Source organism: Pituophis catenifer, unplaced genomic scaffold, assembly GCF_029215685.1.
Source record: "Pituophis catenifer annectens isolate HBS135680 unplaced genomic scaffold, rPitCat1.0.hap2 SCAF_11, whole genome shotgun sequence".
In the NCBI taxonomy this organism is placed as follows: Eukaryota; Metazoa; Chordata; class Lepidosauria; order Squamata; family Colubridae; genus Pituophis; species Pituophis catenifer.
The window spans coordinates 14,379,270-14,399,170 of NW_027256891.1; the positions used below are offsets into that span (position 1 = coordinate 14,379,270).

Below are 19,901 nucleotides of genomic sequence, written 5' to 3' on the forward strand. Positions count from 1 at the left end.
TTTTTTATATTTTTTCCCCTGCCATATACTATTCTACAGAGATTTTGCATTCTGTGCTGGTAGCCCCATGCCCATCAATCTGAAAGCAAGGTTAAACATTGACGTCAATACTAGTTGCACCATCAATGTGGCATCACAACATCTTCAGCCTCAAATCCTAAGGCCAATTTTGAGACAGGGTCTTACACATCTTTCTATAATCCCCAACATTATTTTCATTTATAAAGTTAATTGTCTCCGAGGGATCTTTGGTGCTGTCTGAGGTGGGTTGCTTTCGTGCAGATGTTTCATTACCAAACTAGGTACCTTCATCAGTGCTAGAAGAGAGTGGTATCAGGGTATCATCATCAGTTCTAGAAGGGAGTGGGGTTTGTAATTGCGTCTTGTACGTAAGCAGAGAGCAAACCCCACTCCCTTCTAGCACTGATGATGAGACCTAGTTTGGTAATGAAACAACTGCAACAAAGCAACCAAATTCAGAGAACATCAAAGAGCTCTCATTTCAACCCTGAGCTACAAATACCATATTTTTCGGAGTATAAGACGCACCTTTTCCCCTCCCTAAAAGGGGGTGAAAATTTAGGCGCATCTTATACACAGAATGTAGCCACTGGCCCCCACCCTTTGGCCTCTGCCTCGCAGCAGTTAGTTCCTTGCCAGCAAACAGCAAGAAAAAACAGCTTTCAGCTTCAGCACAGCCTAATTAGCACAAGTTGATTGGATCGGCCTCTCGACTCTCAGCTGTTTTGCTCTCAGCTGTTTTGCGTGGGCCTCTGCTGCTTGCTGCAAGGAGGTAAATTGCTGGGAGCAGATTTTTTTTTCTTGTGCTAATCAAGCTATGCTGAAAACGAAAACGAAAGTAAAGCAGGCTGTTTGCTGCAATGAGGCAAAATTGCTGGGAGGCAGAGGAAGATATCTTTTTCTTGTTTTCCTCACCAAAAAAGGTAGGTGCGTCTTATAGTCCGGAGCATCATATACTCCGAAAAATACAGTAAGTCTCCTTTATCAGTTAGTTGACTCTATAAGCCACCAAGAATAAGCAAGTGTGATGCATCCACGCACAGCAGAATCGAAGACATATCTCCTGCAAGTGTGTCATCTACTCTCCGTCTCTCATTCTTGTCTTCCTGAGTTGGGAGATGTGTCTTCCCCAGCACTGGATGGAAGGCAGTGCAGTACAATTTCAACTGACCTAAACTGTGATGCTGTGAATCCACGATCATATCCATCTCAACACTCAAAACAAGCACAATTTTCAAATCTCAAAGCCAGTTTTCAACTTGTCCTTAATCATTATCTAATGTTCTCTGAACAACATACAATTTTTAACCAACAGCAATAGCAAAATTCCTTTCTAGTCAATTCCCCTTCCAGTCCTTCCTCCTTTTCTCCACATCTTACGGTTTTAGTTTCATGCAACAAATCAAAGCATAGAACAAAAATTTACCGCATTCGGTCCAAACTTGTCTGTTCCAAGATTCGACCCACCACACCACAGAGTAACTACAGCAATATCAAAAACCAACCCGACACCCAAATTCTACCGATTAGGTACTTTAACTAAAGGTACTAACTCCGTCTGCTTTCCAAAAGGATAGAAAACTGCTAGTGAGAAAACACATATTAAAGAAAAGTATACTTGTTCAAATAACTTTTGACTGCTTTCATTAATAAGGCTGTGTTGGAAGCAATCTTAGCATTCCTAGATAATCCCAAAGATGTTTTTTTTAGAGGGGAAACTGGACTTCCTTGTTTTTTTTCTTTTGAAGACGTTTCGCTTCTCATCCAAGAAGCTTCTTCAGCTCTGGCAGGATAGTGGGGAATGGAAGGATTTATATTCCTTGCAGACAGCTGGTCATTTGCATCCTTTTAGAGCCGTGATGGTGAACCTATGGCACGCGTGTCACAGGTGGCAAGCATAGCCATATCGGTGGGCACGCGAGCTCAGCTCCGGCACGCGCTGATTTTCAGGCTTTTTGGGCCCACCGGAAGTAGGGAAACAGATTGTTTCCTGCCTCCAGAGGGCCTCAGGGGGTGGTGGGGAAGGCCCATTTTTCTCTCTCACCTGGCTCCAGAGCCTCTCTAGGAGTCTGGGGAGGGCGAAAACAGCCTTCCCCCCCACCTCTCCCCACCGGAGGCCCTCCAGCGGCCAGAAACTGCCGGAAGTTGCAAAAGGGCCATTTCTGGCTTCTGAAGGGCCTCCGGGGGGCAATGGGAAAGGCTGTTTTCGCCCTCCCCAGACTCCTAGGGAGGCTCTGGAGCCAGGTGAGAGAGAAAAACTGGCCTACCGGGCCATTATGTGCCAGGAGCGGTGGGAGGGGGTTGTGCATGCATGCGGGTGACATACACACACACCCCGGCACGCGATGGCAAAAAGGTTAGCCATCATTGTTTTAGAGGGTCTTTGAAGCACTTGGAGGTTTATCTGCGTCCTCAGGGTCACCTGAGTAGTGCTTCTGGTTCCTCTGGAAATCCATTCCTACACCCACACCATTCAAAGGGTGTTCATCCCAAATTGTGCAGCTAAAAGTCTGTCTTGCTTAGCAGTGGAAATTTTGGTGTGTAGACTTTCAGCTATACTCCTTGCGTCAGCTTCAATGAAGGCTCCACACCCATTTGCACTACTCAAGTCATCCCTGATGACACAGATAAACCTCCAAGCGGCCTCAACGACTCTCTAAAAGGATGCCAATGACCAGCTGTCTGCAAGGAGTATAAATCCTTCCATTCCCCAGTATCCTGTCAGAGCTGAGGAAGCTTCTTGGATGAGAAGCGAAACGTCTTCAAAAGGAAAAACAAGAAAGTCCACAGTTGCCTCTTGAAAAAAAGCATCTGGGACAACCATGACTTGGATGACTGAGAATCTCTACCAATTCCTAGATAATATTGGTAATGGACTGAACATTTCCAATAAAGGAAAAAACAAACAAACATTTATTCAGTAATTATTGATCTCTGCAAACTGAAGCATCAGGCAGGTATCGGATATAGTTTCTCAGATCTTTGGAGTAAAAAAGGGGGAAGAGAGAAGCTTGGCTAGCATAAACGTGATTTCTGGATTCCCCAGCCCACCTCCCTTCCTGATCCCCATCCATCCATCCATCGCTTCAGTTGACCCATTAAGTTTGAAAGCAGTAACCCAACTGCTGCGAATAACTTGTTCAAACGCTGCCTTTGGTACTGTGTGTGTTTTCACAACTTCTTCCAACCCCTGACGGAGCCAGAATTATCTCAGACTTTAAGCGTTACATGAAGGCAAGCAAAACAATAATAACGCAACGATATTCATTTTGTGCAGACTCTTCTGATCAGGCCACAACTTGTCCAGTAGATCTGATCATTCTTGAAAGAAGCCAGAGGATCTCTAATCAGAAGCAAACGATTCCTGTTGGGGGAAGGAAAAAAATAGGACATGTTGTTCATCTCCATTTCTTTGCTAGGATATCTGCCAATTACTGATCAATTATTATTTAGCCTGAACTTTTTGGGTATTTTTGTCCAGCTCTGATCTAAGGCGTTGGCCTTCAAGGCCAAATAGCAATTAGTAAAATTTTGGAGGTTTTCTGACCAACCTGTAATAATGCTTTTCCGCCCTTGCCTTAGAGCAATGGTGGCTAATCTTTCTGCCATCGTGTGGTCATTAAGTGAATCCAGATTTCACATGACCCTGGGACAGAGGTGAAATCCAGCAGGTTCTGACAGGTTCTGGAGAACTGGTAGCGGAAGTTTTGAGTAGTTTGGAGAACCGGCAAATACCACCTCTGGCTGGCCCCAGAGTGAGGCGGGAATGGAGATTTTGCAGTATCCTTCCCCTGCCACGCTCACCAAGCCACACCACACCCACCAAGCCACGCCCACAGAACCAGTAGTAAAAAAAAATTGGATTTCACCACTGCCCTGGGATGCTGCAACCATTGCAAATAAATGCCATTTGCCAAGAGACTGAATTTTTATCATGGGATCGTGGAGGATGCTGCGATGGTCGTATCTGCGAGGACCAGCCCTAAATGCCTTTCTTCAGTACCGTTGTAACCCCGAATGGTTTCTAAACAAACGGTCGTAAAGTCGAAGGCTACCTGTAGTTTTGAGTTTGGTTACTGTCCTCCCACGACCTCCCCTCTTTTCAAATCCTAAGGCTCAGATCCTGAAGCTCCTCCACCTCTAACAGGATGCGGGAGACCTTATGTCAGGGGAAGTTACCTTCTGCCAGGTTTCTCCAGTTTTTTCAATCACGATCGTCTGGGTTTCCCCAAGAGGGGATGACGTAGCTTTGTAGTCATCGGACAGGAGGCCCAGGATGGGATAATGATTCCTGTATCTGGGGGAGAAAAGCAAAACGTCAACAATTATTAACCGATTAACAGAGTTGGAAGGGACCTTGTAGGTCATCTAGTCCAACCCCCCGCCCAAGCAGGAGATTTCTGACAGCTAGCAGTCCAGTCTCTTCTTGAAAAGCTTCCAGTGATGAAACTCCCACAACTTCCGAAGGCAACTGTCAGCACTTCAACCTGCATTTACTCTAGTGCTGACATAAGAAGGAGAAGCGAAGGCGTCTGGAAAGGGATGTTTGACTTTTCACCTACTTATTTTCCCTGGAGATAATATCCCCTAGGAGATGGGATGGGAGGGGGGGAAATTCTTTTGAGCTGGAGTAGATTAGGGGTAGAATGACTTGGAAGATGGCCAATGAGTGCAGGGGAGTGGGGAACGGAAAGGGAGTGTTTTGGGGCTGGAAGTCAGTGTTGGCTTCGATTGTAGTCGGGTTTAGAATGCCGTGCTTAATAAATAGGAGTTTTTCTTCAAAGACTTTGTTTGAAATGCAATTTATTTGAGACGACCTTGAAACTTGACAGCAACTTCTGTTCCATGGGTTGATGGCTCTCACTGTCAGAAAATTTCTCCTTATTTCTATGTCAAATCTCTCCTTGTTCAGTTTCCATCCATTATTCCTTGTCTGGCCTTCAGGTGCTCTGGAGAATAGTTTGACCTCCTCCTCTCTGTGGCAGCCCCTCAAATATTGGAAGACTGCTATCATGTCTCCCCTGGTCCTTCTCTTCACTAGACTAGCCATGCCCAGTTCCTGCAACCGTTCATCATATGTTTTAGCCTCCAGTCCCCTAATCATCTTGCTTGCTCTTCTCTGCACCCTTTCTAGAGTCTCAAGTAGATCTTAGATGGCAGAGTAAGAGCAAAACTAAGATGATCAAAGACCTGGAGACTAAAACATATAAAGAACGGCTGCAGGATCTGGGCTTGGCTAGTCTAAAGAAAAGAAGAATTACGGGTGACAGGATAGGACCAATATTTGAGGGGCTTCCACAAAGAGGAGGGGGTCAAATTATTTTCCAAAGCACCAGAAGGCAAGACAAGAAACAATGGTTGGAAACTAATCAAGGAGAGAAGCCACCTGGAATTGAGGAGGAATTTCCTAACAGTGAGGACAATTAGCCAGTGGAACAGCTGGCCTCCAGAAATCATGAGCGCTCCATCACTGGCGGTTTTTAAGAAGAGATTAGACAGTCACTTGTCTGAAATGGTCTAGGGTTGTGATGGCGAACCTGTGGCACACGTAGCCATATCGGTGGGCATGCGAGCTCAGCTGATTTTCAGGCCTTCTAGGCCCACCAGAAATAGGAGCCTTTCTAGAAGTCTGGGGAGGGCGAAAACGGCCTTTCCCACCACCACCACCCCCGGAAGCCCTCCGGAGGCCAGAATCAGCCCATTTGCCAACTTCCGGTGGGACAGGAAGTCCTGTTTTTTGCTGTCCCCAGCATCCAGAGTCTTTCTAGGAGTCTTGGGAGGGGGAAAATGCCCTCTCACCTCCGGAGGCCAGAAATGGCCTGTTTGCAAACTTCCGGTCATTTTCGCCCTCCCCAGACTCCTAGGAAGGCTCTGGAGGCTGGGGAGAGAGAAAAATGGGCCTCTGAGCCATCGCGTGCCAGGAGCGGGGGTCGCAGTGGGGGGGGATTGCGCGCACATGCGCGGGGGCAGGGCGCAGAGAATTATGGGTGTGGGCACACCTGCGCGTGACACCCACCCACCCCGCTCCTGGCATGCGACGGCAAAAAAGTTAGCCATCACTGGTATAGGGTCTCCTGCTTGAGTAGAAGGCTGGACTAGAAGACTCCCAAGATCTGGTCTATTTCTATTTCTATTATTTTTATTTCTATTATTTCTATTTCTATTATTTCTCTTTCTTTTATTTCTATTCCTATTCCTATTCTCATTCTTCAAAGCCGGACTATAATCTGTCTATTGCAACAATTGCCACAATTAGATTGAAAGCCAGTTAGAGTTAGCGGTCTGGGCATCAGGCTAGAAACTGGGAGACCGTGAGTTCTAGTCCCACTTTAGGCACAAAGCCTGGGTGACTTTGAGCCAGTCATTCTCTCTCAGCCCTAGGAAGCAGGCAATGGTAAACCACTTCCAAAATCTTGCCAAGAAAACTGCAGCGACTAGTCAAAAGACTGAGTCAAACACACACACACAAAGTTTGTGCACAGATTCCACCCAACCCTATTTTTAAAAAATCCAACTGTTCCAGTTGAGTTATATCTGATGAAATAATAATTTTATTTATCTACATTTAGAAGAAATGGAAGGATACATATGGCATAAACATTCCTGCACCGTTTCTAATTTTTTTTTCCTTTTGATTTTTTTTTTATATCTTTCCTTTTATAATTTTGGTTTTCTCCAGCTGATTGGGAGTCCAAATTTAACGTTAGTAAATTTAAATTTAACTGTGATAAAAGCGGTGAAACCTTTTCTATTTCAACCTTTCCTTTGAAATGTAATTGTGACTCTTAGCTAAATTAAACCCTGCCAGAGGGGAAGTAATTACATTCTGTATACTTTATTCTCAGTAAAGGCATTTTTTTTCAATAAGTTTTAGCTTTTGCTGTTTTGTTATGGCCTGGTGTCAAGTTTGTATTTGTTTTTAAGTCTGCTGGCTTTTGGGGATGCTGATCGGGGCGGAAAGATTGGTACCAAAAAATAAATAACACCTTTTCAGAAACAGAAACAACCAGTTGCTTCCAATGGCATTACTTTTTTGTGATGATGGTCTTTGTGATTCCTTGCGATGGGTTGACGGCTATTTTTTCTTGTCTCAATCTGAAGATTTCCTAAAAGATTTTTTTTTAAAAAAAACAACATTTCAGGCAAAAAGACATCATCCCATATAGACTATTCAACACTTCCTACCAGTGTTTCTGACGATCCCAGCTGAGCCGCGCGATCATCAGAGGCTTTTTTTTTTTTTTTAACTTTTAAAAGCATTTTTTCGGCTGAAGAGGTTGTAGAAAAAATGCTTTTAAAAATATAAAAGAAAGCCTCTGATGATTGTGCAGCTCAGCTGGGCATTGGGGGTGGGGGGCAGGGATTTTTGCTACCGGTTCTCCGAACCACCCGCCTCCATCGCTACCGGATCGGGCGATCCGGTCCAAACCGGGAGCATTTCACCTCTGATTCATACCCTGCGGTTCCTCTGGCCATTCAGAATCTTCCTAACAGTGATTAAGTTTGCTGAAAATAGGTCCCTAAGGAAAGGAGACGTAAATTAAAGAGTGACAAGGATGAAATTCTACTGATGGACACCATCTCAGGAGAAAAGTGAGATTGAGAGTCAAGTTTTTGGTGTTTTTCCTGATCTTGTTTTCCTTGTAGACGTTTCATTACCAAGATGGGTGACATAATCAGTGTAGGGGTGAGTGACGCTTTGCTGGCTTTTACATACAGTAGCTTGCCTTGCTAGTCTCAGTTGGGGTGTGATTTCCTCCTTAAGGGTTCCTTGATTAGGGATCTAGCCAAGAATCTGCTCCAACCCTCTCTGTGGTACTACTCACCTCCTCCTGTCGCTTGATGCAAGCCTCCCTCTCTTCCAGCTTGAGGATCAAATCTTGCAGCCTCATCTGAAGGTCAGCGTCGCTCCCTTGCTTCCTTGAGAAATCCTTCTGGAATTCAGACAACGAGCACTACAGAAACAACAAAGCTCATATCAACAAGCGTTCATATCAACAAGTGCTCTGCCGTATTTAAATATAAGAGAATAATAGAGTTAGAAGGGACCTTGGAAGTCGTTTAGTGTTCTGCCCCAGCTACGGACCCCAAAGAACGCAGCACACACGAAGTCTGTACAAACCTTAGTTTACTAAATTAAATCAGTCGTTGTCAAATAAAGGCTGTTAATTAACTTTCTTAACAGCCTGCAAGAATCCAAAGAATAAATAATCGTAATCTTACTATGGTTGGCAGAAAGCCCAGAAGCAATTTGCAGAGAACTAAGAGCAAGGAACGAAGGAGAGTGAACGAAGTTGTTCCCTGCAAATTGCTTCAGTCAGTGTTCCTCCTTAAATAGACTAAGGGAGTGGCCAATTAGCCCCAAGCCTTACTCTCGAGGAGACCTCCTCCTGAGGAGCCACTCCTGCCTTTTGGCAGCTCTGCGCGCCCGTGCATCGAGAAGAGGCTCCTCCTCTTCGTCCTCTTCACTTGAGGGAGCTTCTGGAGGTTCTGAAGGCCTTGGCTGAATCCCCGCCTCTGGCACCACATCTTCTCCAGCCTCCTCACTGTCCGACTCGAGTGCCAGCTGCACAGGCTGCTGGCGCAGCACCACACCAGCCTCCTCGCTGTCCGAATCAGCTACAATCTGCACAGGCCGCTGACGGGCCACAACATCTAGTCCAGACCCCAGCTCAAGCAGGAAACCCTATACCAGTGATGGCTAACTTTTTCTGGACCGAGTGTCCAAAGTGTGTGCACATGCGCATGAATGCACATGCGCATATACCCCCAAGATGCAATGAGCATGCGGCTCCCGTGCATGCCCCCCCAACCCTGAGCATTCACGCATGGTTCTCCGCATGCACCCCATGCATGTCCATGTGCCCTCGCATATGCCTCACTCTGCTCATGCGCATCCCCCCCCGCATGCGTGGCAGAGACCTGAAGACCAGTTGGCCGGCAGGAGGCTTGCGTGCATGCGCAGCAGAGCTGAGCTGGGGTGATGGCTCACGTGCCCACAGAGAAGGCTCTGTGCGCCACCTCTGGTACGCGTGCCATAGGTTCGCCACCATGGCCCTATACCAATTCAGACAAATGGTTGTCCAATTTCTTCTTAAAAACTTCCAGTATTGGAGCATTCACAACTTCTGGAGGCAAGTTGTTCCACTGATTAATTGTTCCAACTGTCAGGAAATTTCTCCTTAGTTCTAGGTTGCTTCTCTCCTTGATTAGTTTCTACCCTTTGCTTCTTGTCCTGCCCTCAGGGGCTTTGGAGAATAGTTTGACTCCCTCTTCTTTGTGGCAGCCCCTGAGATATTGGAACACTATGTCATCCCCATGCCTTTGAGTGAAGTTGGATCCCTGATGGATGTCATTATGCAGTTTCCTGATAACAGTGGAGGACAGTGATGGCTAACTTTTTTGCTGTCGCGTGCCAAAAATGGGGGGAGCCCGGGAGATTTGCGCGTCTGTGTACCCACACCCATAATTCAATGTTCCCCACCACCCAGCCACCCGCACATGCACGAGTAACAACCCCCCCCCCCCCACGCTCCCCACGCTTTTGGCAAGCGATGGCCCGGTGGGCCCGGTAGGCCTGTTTTTCACCGTCCCCAGGCTCCAGAATCTTTCTAGAAGCCTGGGGAGGGCAAAAACTGCCTTCCCCATCCCCCTCAGAGGCCCTCCGGAGGCTGGAAATAGCCTGTGTCCCGACTTCCGGTGGGCCCGGAAGGGTTGAAAATCAGGTGGCCGGCACACACATGCATGTTGGAGCTGAGCTAGGGCAATGCTTGTGTGCCCACAGATACGGCTCTGCGTACAACCTGTGGCACGCGTGCTGTAGGTTCGCCATCACGGGTGTAGGACTTGTTTGCCACTACCTTCTTCTGGAATGCATTGTAATGCCCTAAGCTAGTCTACATTTCTGTGATATCCATGTGGTTCAACAACCTCAACCCAACTAGTTCCAGACCAGACAAGGCCAAAGAAGGTGTCAACACTTATAGAGGGCCCAGCTCTACAAAACTTAAAAGAGAGTCAAACAATAAGGCATCTTTGATAAGGAAGCCAACTTACCCGCAGAGTGCGGATCTCTCGGTCTTTATCTTCTCTGAGTTGGTTGATCATCTCTACGTAGCGGCTGGAAAGTTCATCAGTGGTGGTCTGGCCCAGAGGATTGGTGGAAGCCTGAGCAAAGGAAAAATATTTTAGTTTCTGCAATTAAAAAAAAACCCACCAACAGTTCTTTAAAGCAACCTCAACATAATGAGAGATTTATTCTATGGAACTCTTTCTTTCTTTCTTTCTTTCTTTCTTTCTTTCTTTCTTTCTTTCTTTCTTTCTTTCTTTCTTTCTTTCTTTCCTTCCTTCCTTCCTTCCTTCCTTCCTTCCTTCCTTCCTTCCCATCTTTCTTTGTCTTTTTCTTTCTTTCTTCCTTCCCATCTTTCTTTTTTTGTCTTTTTCTTTCTTACTTACTTCCCATCTTTCTTTCTTTTTCCTTTCTTTCTTTTTTCTTTCTTCCCATCTTTCTTCTTCTTTCTTTCTTTCTCTCCTTTCCTTTTCATTTATTTTCCTTTCCTTTTTTCTCTTTCTCTTCCCTTTCCCTTTCTTTCTTTTTCTTTCTTTCTTGCTTCCCATCTTTCTTTTTCTCTTTCTTTCTTCCTCTCCTTTCCTTCTTTCATTTATTTTCCTTTCCTTTTTTCTTTCTCTTCCCTTACCTTTTTTCTTTCTTTCTCTTTCTTTTTCTTTGTTTCTTTCTTCCCTTTCTTCTTTCTTTCTTTTTCCTTTCCTTTTTTCTCTTTCTTTCTCTCTTCCCTTTTCCTTTCTCTTCCCTGCCTCAGTCAAGTTTATGTTAACTAGCAACCATTGTCCAAAATCTTTTGCTAATCTATATATATTTTTTTCAATGGGGATCCAATTGATTGAATCACAATTCAAATCAAATGCACTTAGATCGAATGTTCATGTATGTTCCATTCCCAACTTGCTTTTTCACAGCGCGACCTCTGATCTGCAACATATCTAATTTCCCGTAACTATGCCGCTTCTGGATCCAAGGATGACTTGGGAAGAAAAGAAAGCAGCCCTCAAGGAGACCATTTGGGACAGACGGGGGTGTCCATTCATTGCCCCCCCTTTTTTTTAATGGGGATGCTCCTCTTTTTTCAAGGGTAGCCCTTGGAATTCCAAGCATCAACTGTCCAAAGGAGAATTGGCTTACCTGAAGTCTCAAATTCTGGATTTCCTGCTCCAAGGCTCGTTTGCTATATTCCAGGTCTTTCAGCCGAAATTCCCGGTCGCTGTCGTTGTGACGGAGAGACAACAGCTGCTCTTCCAGCGAACGGCACTTCAGAGTGTATTCGCGGAGGGCTTGCTGCAAAAATCCACCCCAGCCAAAAAGAAACAGTCTTAGATAACTTTGCCAGCTGGGAGAACTTACCTGTATTTTTCGGAGTATAAGAAGCACTTTTTCACCCCTAAAAGAGGGTGGAAATGTTGGTGCGTCTTATACACCGAATACAGCCATTTTTGGCCTCCCGAAACCCCAACCTGCACGTCCCGTTTTTGCGAAAAACAGGGCCGTTTTTCACAAAAACAGGACGCACAGAGGGTTTGGGAGGCCTGCAGAGTGCTCCTGGGGCCTGGGGAGGGCAAAAGCGTGATATGTGTGGGGGGTTGGGAGGCCAAAAACAGCCCCGTTTTTCACAAAAATGGGGGCGTTTTTGCTCTCCCAAGCCCCCAGGAGCACTCTGGAGGCCTCCCAAATCCTCTGTGGACCCTGTTTTTGCAAAAAAAAAAAAAAAAAAAAAACCACCATGTGTCATGTTTTTGCCCTCCCCAGGCCCCAGGAGCACTCTGCAGGCCTTCCAAATCCTCTGTGGACCCTGTTTTTGCAAAAAAAAACAAAAAACAAAACCATGTGTTGTGTTTTTGCCCTCCCCAGGCCCCAGGAGCATTCTGCAGGCCTCCCAAACCCTCTGCGCATCCCATTTTTGTGAAAAACGGGCCCATTTTTCGCAGAGGGTTTGGGAGGCCTGTAGAGTGCTCCTGGGGCCTGGGGAGGGCAAAAACTTTTTTTTTCTTAAGTCTTCAAAATCTCCGGTGCATCTTATAGTCCGAAAAATATGGTAATTCCTTAAGGCTTAGCTTAACGTATTTACATTTGTATATCTGTATTTTCCCAATTTTCATTGGGCCACGGTTCCTACATGCTGGTCACTTTGGAATAATTCCGAATGACCATCCTACCATACATGGACCTTAAATAAGCAAGACTGAAAGAACAATGAAGCTTTTGAACTTTGCTGTTGGAGAAGACTCTTGAGCGTACCAAGGACAACCAAGAAATCCAATGGATCGTTGAAGAAATCAATCCAGAGTTGAGGGATCCTTGGTGCTCTCTGAGCTTGACAGTTTTCTTGCAGATGTTTCATTACCAAACTAGGTTGCTCTCCACCCCATTCCTTATTCACACTGATGATGTTACTTAGTTGGGTAATGGAACGTCTACAAGGAAACAGCCAAGTTCAGAGAGCAACAAGGACCCCTCATTTCAACCCCTGAGTTTACTTTATCGGCAACTCAAGAGTTCTCACTTGAAGCACCAATGCTCTGATTCAGGCTATCCTACTTAGGACACAGGATGCTTCTAGAGAGTGGTGGGAAAGGTGTAAGGAAAGAGAAGAAGTGGACAACTAACAGCTCGCTCACCTGTTGCTGACGGTTATTCTCCCGCACAGATGCCAACATCATCTCATATTCTTTTACTTGAGCTTCTTTGAAAGCCAGGTCTTTCTCAAGCAGCATCTTGTCCATTTCCAGTTTCTGTAAAAGTCCAAAAACAGGCTGTTAAAAATACTCTATTTGCTATGTGCAAACAGATCTGTCTGTCTCTTTGCCTCACGGTTTACAAAAAAAAAAAATGCACTAAAAATATTACATATGCTATATACCTCCCTGCCTTCCTTCCTTCCTTTTTCCTTTTCATTCCTCTTTCCTTCCTTCCTCTTTCCTTCCTTTCTTCCTCCCTCTCTCCTTCCTCCCTCCCTTTCCTTCCTTTCTCTTTTCTTTCCTTCCTTCCTCCCTCCCCCTTCCTCTTTCCTTTCTTTCCTTCCTTCCTCTCTGCCACTCCTTCCTTCCTTCCCCTTTCCTTCCTTCCTTCTTTCCTTTCCGTCCTTCTTTCCTTTCCTTCCTCCCTCCCTCCTTCCCTCCCTTCCTCTTTCCTTTCTTCCTTCCTTCCTTCCTCTTTCTTTCCTTCCTTCCTTCTTTCTTTCCTTCTTCCTTCCTTTTCTTCCTTCCTTCCTCCCTCCCTTCCTCTTTCCTTTCTTTCTTTCCTTCCTTCCTCTCTGCCTTTCATTCCTTCCCCTTTCCTTCCTTCTTTCCTTTCCTCCCTCCCTCCCTTCTTCCTCTTTCCTTTCTTTCTTCCTTCCTTTCCTTCCTTCCTCTCTGCCTCTTCCTTTCCTTCCTTCCTCTCTCTGCCTCTCCTTCCTTCCTTCCTTCCTTCCTTCCTTCCTTCCTTTCCTTCCTTCTTTCTTTCTTTCCTTCCTTTCCTGCCTGCCTGCCTGCCTTCCTTCCTTCCTTTCCTTCCTTCTTTCTTTCCTTCTTCCTTCCTTTCCTGCCTTCCTTCCTTCCTTCTTTTCCTATTTCCATTTGTGATCCAGAAAAAAAGTAATGCTTGGATCTCCAAAGGCTGAGTTTATGGCTGAACCATAAAGTCAGTCATAACATATGCCCTTTTTCTTTTGTGACACACTGACACTCAAGCCTGCCTTTGTACCTCTGAAGAGAGGCAGAATTTCATGGATTTCCAACAATCAGCTGTTGAAAAACAAGCACGGGGGAAATGAACAAAGGAATCAATCAGAGTTTCCAATGCAACTAACAAACAATGCAAAATATCTCTGATTAAAAACGTCCCAAATTCATAACGGCTCATAACTTACTAAATCGCCTATTATCCATGCTCTGGTCTCAAAAGATTCTTCCATTTGTCCCGAGAGAAAAGTAACTGCAAGATTGCCTTACAATCTTTGAGAAATATTGACTGACACAGCTTTGATTTCCGCCATCCAAGAAAGGATCAGCTATTTCTACCCAGAATTCGGAGGCATGTCACTCAAAATCCAGGGGACTCTCAAAAACAGGCACTGACAAGAAGAGCATCTTGAAAATCTGAAATTGCTTTAGGAATCCTGGCTCTAGATCACAAGTGCCATCTGAGTGCAGCTTTTCCTCTCCTGGCCTCTCCCAGATGTGTTTGGAATGTAAATTCCAAACAGCAGGTCCCAACACATCTGGGAGACACCAGTTCAGGGAAGGCTGAAGTTCAAACCAGTGATGAAATCCAATTTTTTTTTACTACCGGTTCTGTGGGCATGGCTTGGTGGGCGTGGCAGGGGAAGGATACCGCAAAATTTCCATTCTCACCTCACTCCAAGGGAAAGATACTGCAAAATCTCTATTCCCACCCCACTCCAGGGGAAGGATATTGCAAAATCTCTATTCCCACCCCACTCCAGGGGAAGGATACTGCAAAATCCTCATTCCCTCTCCACTCCAGGGGAAAGATATTGCAAAATCTCCATTCCCTCCCCACTCCAAGGGAAGGATACTGCAAAATCTCTATTCCCACCCCACTCCAGGGGAAGGATACTGCAAATCCCCATTCCCACCCACTCCAGGGGAAGGATACTGCAAAATCCCCATTCCCTCCCCACTCCAGGGGAAGGATACTGCAAAATCCTCATTCCCTCCCCACTCCAGGGGAAAGAGATTGCAAAATCTCCATTCCCACCCCACTCCAGAGGAAGGATACTGCAAAATCCCCATTCCCTCCCCACTCCAGGGGAAAAGATATTGCAAAATCTCCATTCCCTCCCCACTCCAGGGGAAAGGATATTGCAAAATCTCCATTCCCACCCCACTCTGGGGCCAGCCAGAGGTGGTATTTGCCGGTTCTCCGAACTGGTCAAAATTTCCCCTACCGGTTCTCCAGAACCTGTCAGAACCTGCTGGATTTCACTCCTGGTTCAAACGCACTTTGACACATTCCAAACAACAGAATTACGTACCCCTAAGTCATCCTGAAGGTGGACCAGCTCCTCTCGAAGGTTACTGAAGGTGGTAAGGACCAGCCTCATGGACTTATCAGCTGTGGCTCTCATCTAGGAAAGATGGACAGCAAAACAGATTGTTTAGGATGGTTTCAGAGCAGAAAGGTTTTAATACCAAAATCAACAGTGGATGACATAGCTTTTTAGTCATCTGACAGGAGGCCGAGGATGGGATAATGATTCCTATATCTAGGGGAGAAAAGCGGTGAGAAGCAAAACATCATCGATTAACAGAGTTGGAAGGGACCTTAGAGGTCATCTAGTCCAACCCTCCACCCCACCCAAGCAGGAGACCCTACATTATTTCTAACAGCTTCTTGAAAAGCTTCCAGTGATGAAGCTCCCAGGGAATATCCAACTGCTGTGACAGCAGTAAAGGTTTACTCTGGCAAGATTCTGTCTGTTGTGTGTAAGCAAATAAAAGAACTGAATTCTGGCTCGATTCTTCTGTGTCATTCTTGGGCTTACATATAGTTGTTTATTCGTCAACACGGTATCCATCATACAGGAGGACAGTAAATAAATATGCAAAAGGCCATCAATACCGCGTGTTAGTGTGTAGCGGTCTGGCCAAAAAGGGCTTCCCTACATGAAATTAAACACAATTTCCATCGATTTCCACAAATTTCTCCGCAACCCCCTTACCTCCAGAAGGTAACGGATCTGCTGTTTTGTCGACTCCGATAGCCCTTTAGGAATCAAGCTCTCAATATCCTCTGCCTATTGAAAAAAATAACCCCAAGAAATAAAAGGCATATTATCAGCTTGCCATTCACATCTCATCCTGTCTTCATCCTCCTTTTGCATCCTTTCCTTGATGATTCTATTCCACCATTGCTTTGATATTAGTGTAACTCTCGTCCTGCAGCAAACTGTCTCGCGACGAGCTGGCTGTAGCGAATTGTCCTGCAGTTGAGTTGACCATGACAAGTTGGCCATGGCAAGCTGGCCATGGGGGAATTGTCATAGACCCTCAAAGTCAGCCAAAAGCCCCTTTTGAAACAGCACCTATCCAATGTAGAAAAAATACCAGCTGCTTTCAGGATTTCACAGCCTTCCACCATGCCCTTAAAACCCACTTTTTCCAGCAAGCCGGGCTGGCTTAAGAAGAAATTTTAAATGTTTTAATTGGTTTGTATTTTTAATTTTGGGCCAAATTTATATATATTTTAATTGTTTTTTAATATTTGTATTTTATGTTTTTTAATTCTGGCTGTACACCGCCCTGAGTCCTCAGGGAGAAGGGCGGTATATAAATTTAAAATAAATAAAAAAAAAATTTGCAGAGAGATACTTTCGTACCTGCTCCTCTACTTAAGGTAAAGGTTTCCCTCGCACATATGTTCTAGTCGTTCCCGACTCTAGGGGGCAGTGCTCATCTCCATTTCAAAGCCAAAGAGCCATTTCAAAGCCAAAGAGCTGTCCGGAGACAACTCCGTGGTCATGTGGCCGGCATGACTAAACGCCAAAGGCGCACAGAACGCTTTTACCTTCCCACCAAAGGTGGTCCCTATATTTCTACTTGCATTTTTTTTACGTGCTTTCGAACTGCTAGGTTGGCAGAAGCTGGGACAAGTAACGGGAGCTCACCCCGTTACACGGCACTAGGGATTCGAATGGCTGAACTGTCGAACTTTCAATGACAAGCTCAGCGTTTTAGCCACTGAGCCACTGCGTCCAATGGATAGTTAGGACTCCAGAAAAAAACAACTACAACTGTTTTTGTCTATTTACCCATGCAGGAGGGCTGTAAACTATTATCCTTCTCATCTTTTCTACTTCCTTCTCCTATTGGTATCTTATGATACATTACTTTGTTGTTTGTATGTACACTGAGAGCTTATGCACCAGAGACAAATTTCTTTGTGTGTCCAATCACACTTGGCCAATAAAGAGTAGAGTAGACTAGAGTAAGTCTCTTCTCTTCTCTTCTCTTCTCTTCTCTTCTCTTCTCTTCTCTTCTCTTCTCTTCTCTTCTCTTCTCTCCTTCTCCCTGTTCCGTTCCGTTCCATTCTCTGTTCTGTTCTGTTCTGTTCTGTTCTGTTCCATTCCATTCTCTATTCCATTCCATTCTCTATTCTCTATTCTCTATTCTCTATTCTATTTTCCCTTCCCTTCCCTTCCCTTCCCTTCCCTTCCCTTCCCTTCCCTTCCCTTCCCTTCCCTTCCCTTCCCTTCCCTTCCCTGTGCTGTCTGTTCAGTTCTGTTCTGTTCTGTTCTATTCTATTTCAAGAAAAAAGATAAGCTCTACTATATGTACAGATCAGCATGATTTCCATTCAGGCAGGTTAAGACCAGCCTTTTATTCTCATTTTTGGGATTTTAACCAGACTTAAAGACAGTTAGCCGTTGTTTGCTCATGAATGCACAAAGCCCAGATATTTCTATAAATTCTGGAAACTGTTTGGTACTTACATCATTCAGAGATTCCAGATCGCATCTTCTGTAAGAGAAACATAAGGAAACATTAGCGTTGTCCTTTCTCTATCCACTGAGTACATTACAATTATCGCCACCACTGTTATGGTAAGTCTTTCATTCTGACTTAACTGAGGAAACTATATCCCAAGTTACCTTTAATAAAAGTATGACTGCCTCTGGAATATAACATGTAAATATTTAGACACAATACACCCACCCACAAATGAAGCTTGAAGTTTTCAAGAAGAGACTGAACTGCATTTGTCAGAAATGGTGTAGGGTTTCTTGCTTGGGCGGGGGGTTGGACTAGATGACCTACAAGGTCCCTTCCAATTTTGTTCATTTGTTAAAATATGCACCTCCCTGTAATGCAGTCCAACTGGTGGCACTCAAGGATTGGAACAGTGATGGCTCTTCTTTTTTATGGCTAAGTAAACTTCTTCAAAACCCAGGCAACTGCGATTTATCGAGCAAACTATGACCAAATTATGGCTTACTAGGATTTGGGGAATCAGTATATAGCAATTATAGATGGGTGGTCCTTGTTTAATGACACTTGTTCAGCGACCATTCTAACTTGCAATGGTGCTAAACAGGTGGTATTTGCAACCAGTCCCTGAAGTTCCAGCTGGTCATGCGATTGCATTCAGAGTGCTTAGCAGTGGTAGTGCAGTGGTTAGAATGCAGTATAGCAGGCTGATTCTGCCCACTGCTAGCAGTTCGATTCTCACCAGCTCATGATTGACTCAGCCTTCCATCCTTCCGAGGTCAATAATATCTCAACCGCTTAGAGAGGGCTGTATAAGCATTGTGAAGCGGTATATAAGTCTAAGTGCTATTGCTATTAGACACCAGACCAGATTTCTGCCACTGTAATATCCCATGATCACCATTTGCAACCTTCCCTGCCAGTTTCCCACAAAATCAATGGGGAAGCCAGCGGGAAATCATCATGCAAGGTCCTCATTTCATAACGGTAACTGGAGACTGCCCTTTGCAACCACATCACCTAGCGACAAAACATCCGGTATTAGAGCCCTGGTGGCACAGCAGACTAAAGCACTGTTATTAACATCAGCTGCCTGCAATTACTGCAAGTTCAAATCTCACCAGGCTCAAGGTTGACTCAGCCTTCCATTTCTAAGGTAGGTAAAATGAGGACCCGGATTGTGGGGGCAATAAGCTGACTTTGTATAAAATATACAAAAGGATGAAGGCTATTGCTTAACGCATTGTAAGCCGCCCTGAGTCTCCGGAGAAGGATGGCATATAAATCAATTTTTTAAAAAAAAATTATGGTGGTGCAGTGGTTAGAGTGCAGTACTGCAGGCAGTGCAGCCTGCACTTTGGCAGTTCGAATCTCACCAGGCTCAAGGTTGACTCAGCCTTCCATCCTTCCAAGGTGGGTAAAATGAGGACTCAGATTGTTGGAGGCAAGAGGCTGACTCTGTAAACCACTTAGAGAAGGCTGTAAAGCGATATACAAGTCTAAGTGCTATTGCTAGCGCTATTAGGAGCTTGGTGGCCCAGTGGTTGAATGCAGTACTGCAGGTTAATTTTACAAGTTCGATCATGACAGGGCTCAAGGTTGACTCAGTTTTTCATCCTTCCAAGGTGGGTAAAATGAAGATCCAGATTGTTGGGGGCAAAAGGCGGATTCTGTAAACTGTTTAGAGAGGGCTGTAAAGCACTATAAAGTGGTATATAAGTCTAAGGCAGAGGTGGGCAAATGTGGCCCTTTTACAACCTGTGGACTTCAACTTCCAGAATTCCTGAGACAGCTTGGCTGTCTTGGAATTCTGGGAGTTGAAGTCCACAGGTTGTAAAAGGGCCACATTTGCCCACCCCTGGTCTAAGGGCTATTGTTATTGCTATTAACTGAGGACCATCTGTAACTAAAAACTCAGAATATTGCAACAACGCTCAGCCATAATACGAGGACTGGGATTATGTGTCTATTCACAGAAACGAGCAAGGACGTTTAAGGTGAGAGATTTAAGGGGATTTTATTTTTGAACGGGGTTCAGGAAACCTTAATCCACCTCCATTTCTCAGGATGGCTGCAAACCAACAGACCCACAGCCTGCCTGCTGTTCAGGCAAGTAGCTGGGCTTCCTTTCCAAGAAGAGCTGCCAAACATTCTCCAAATTCCAAGCTAGGATGAGGCCCGGCCTCTACCTTCCGCCCAGCTTCTCAACATGCTGGAGCAAACAGCTGTACAGGTCGTTGCTCTTGCGGTGCAGTTCTGCTAGGAGCTCCCCAAAGTATCGGCAGTCCAGCTGGTCATTTGTTTCCTGGATGCGCTTCACCTGTCAGGAGGTCATAAAGGACGTCATTAGAACCATTCTAATTCCCTGGTCGTAAAGC

General features: G+C 45.2%; 1 protein-coding gene across 1 annotated transcript in view; it reads right to left on the bottom strand.

Annotated features, from left to right (window-relative positions):
* Positions 1–3,090: 3,090 nt before the first annotated feature.
* The window catches only part of POF1B (POF1B actin binding protein), a 54,749-nt gene continuing 37,938 nt past the window's right edge, over positions 3,091–19,901 (bottom strand). The window contains exons 5-15 of the mRNA XM_070951806.1: positions 19,713–19,843; positions 17,529–17,556; positions 15,759–15,833; positions 15,072–15,164; positions 12,712–12,825; positions 11,222–11,374; positions 10,078–10,188; positions 7,848–7,976; positions 7,051–7,127; positions 4,201–4,318; positions 3,091–3,385 (exon numbers count right to left, since the gene is read on the bottom strand). Of these exons, the coding sequence (XP_070807907.1) occupies positions 3,365–3,385; positions 4,201–4,318; positions 7,051–7,127; positions 7,848–7,976; positions 10,078–10,188; positions 11,222–11,374; positions 12,712–12,825; positions 15,072–15,164; positions 15,759–15,833; positions 17,529–17,556; positions 19,713–19,843 (1,050 nt within the window). The 3' untranslated portion in view covers positions 3,091–3,364. The remainder of the gene's footprint in view (positions 3,386–4,200; positions 4,319–7,050; positions 7,128–7,847; positions 7,977–10,077; positions 10,189–11,221; positions 11,375–12,711; positions 12,826–15,071; positions 15,165–15,758; positions 15,834–17,528; positions 17,557–19,712; positions 19,844–19,901) is intronic.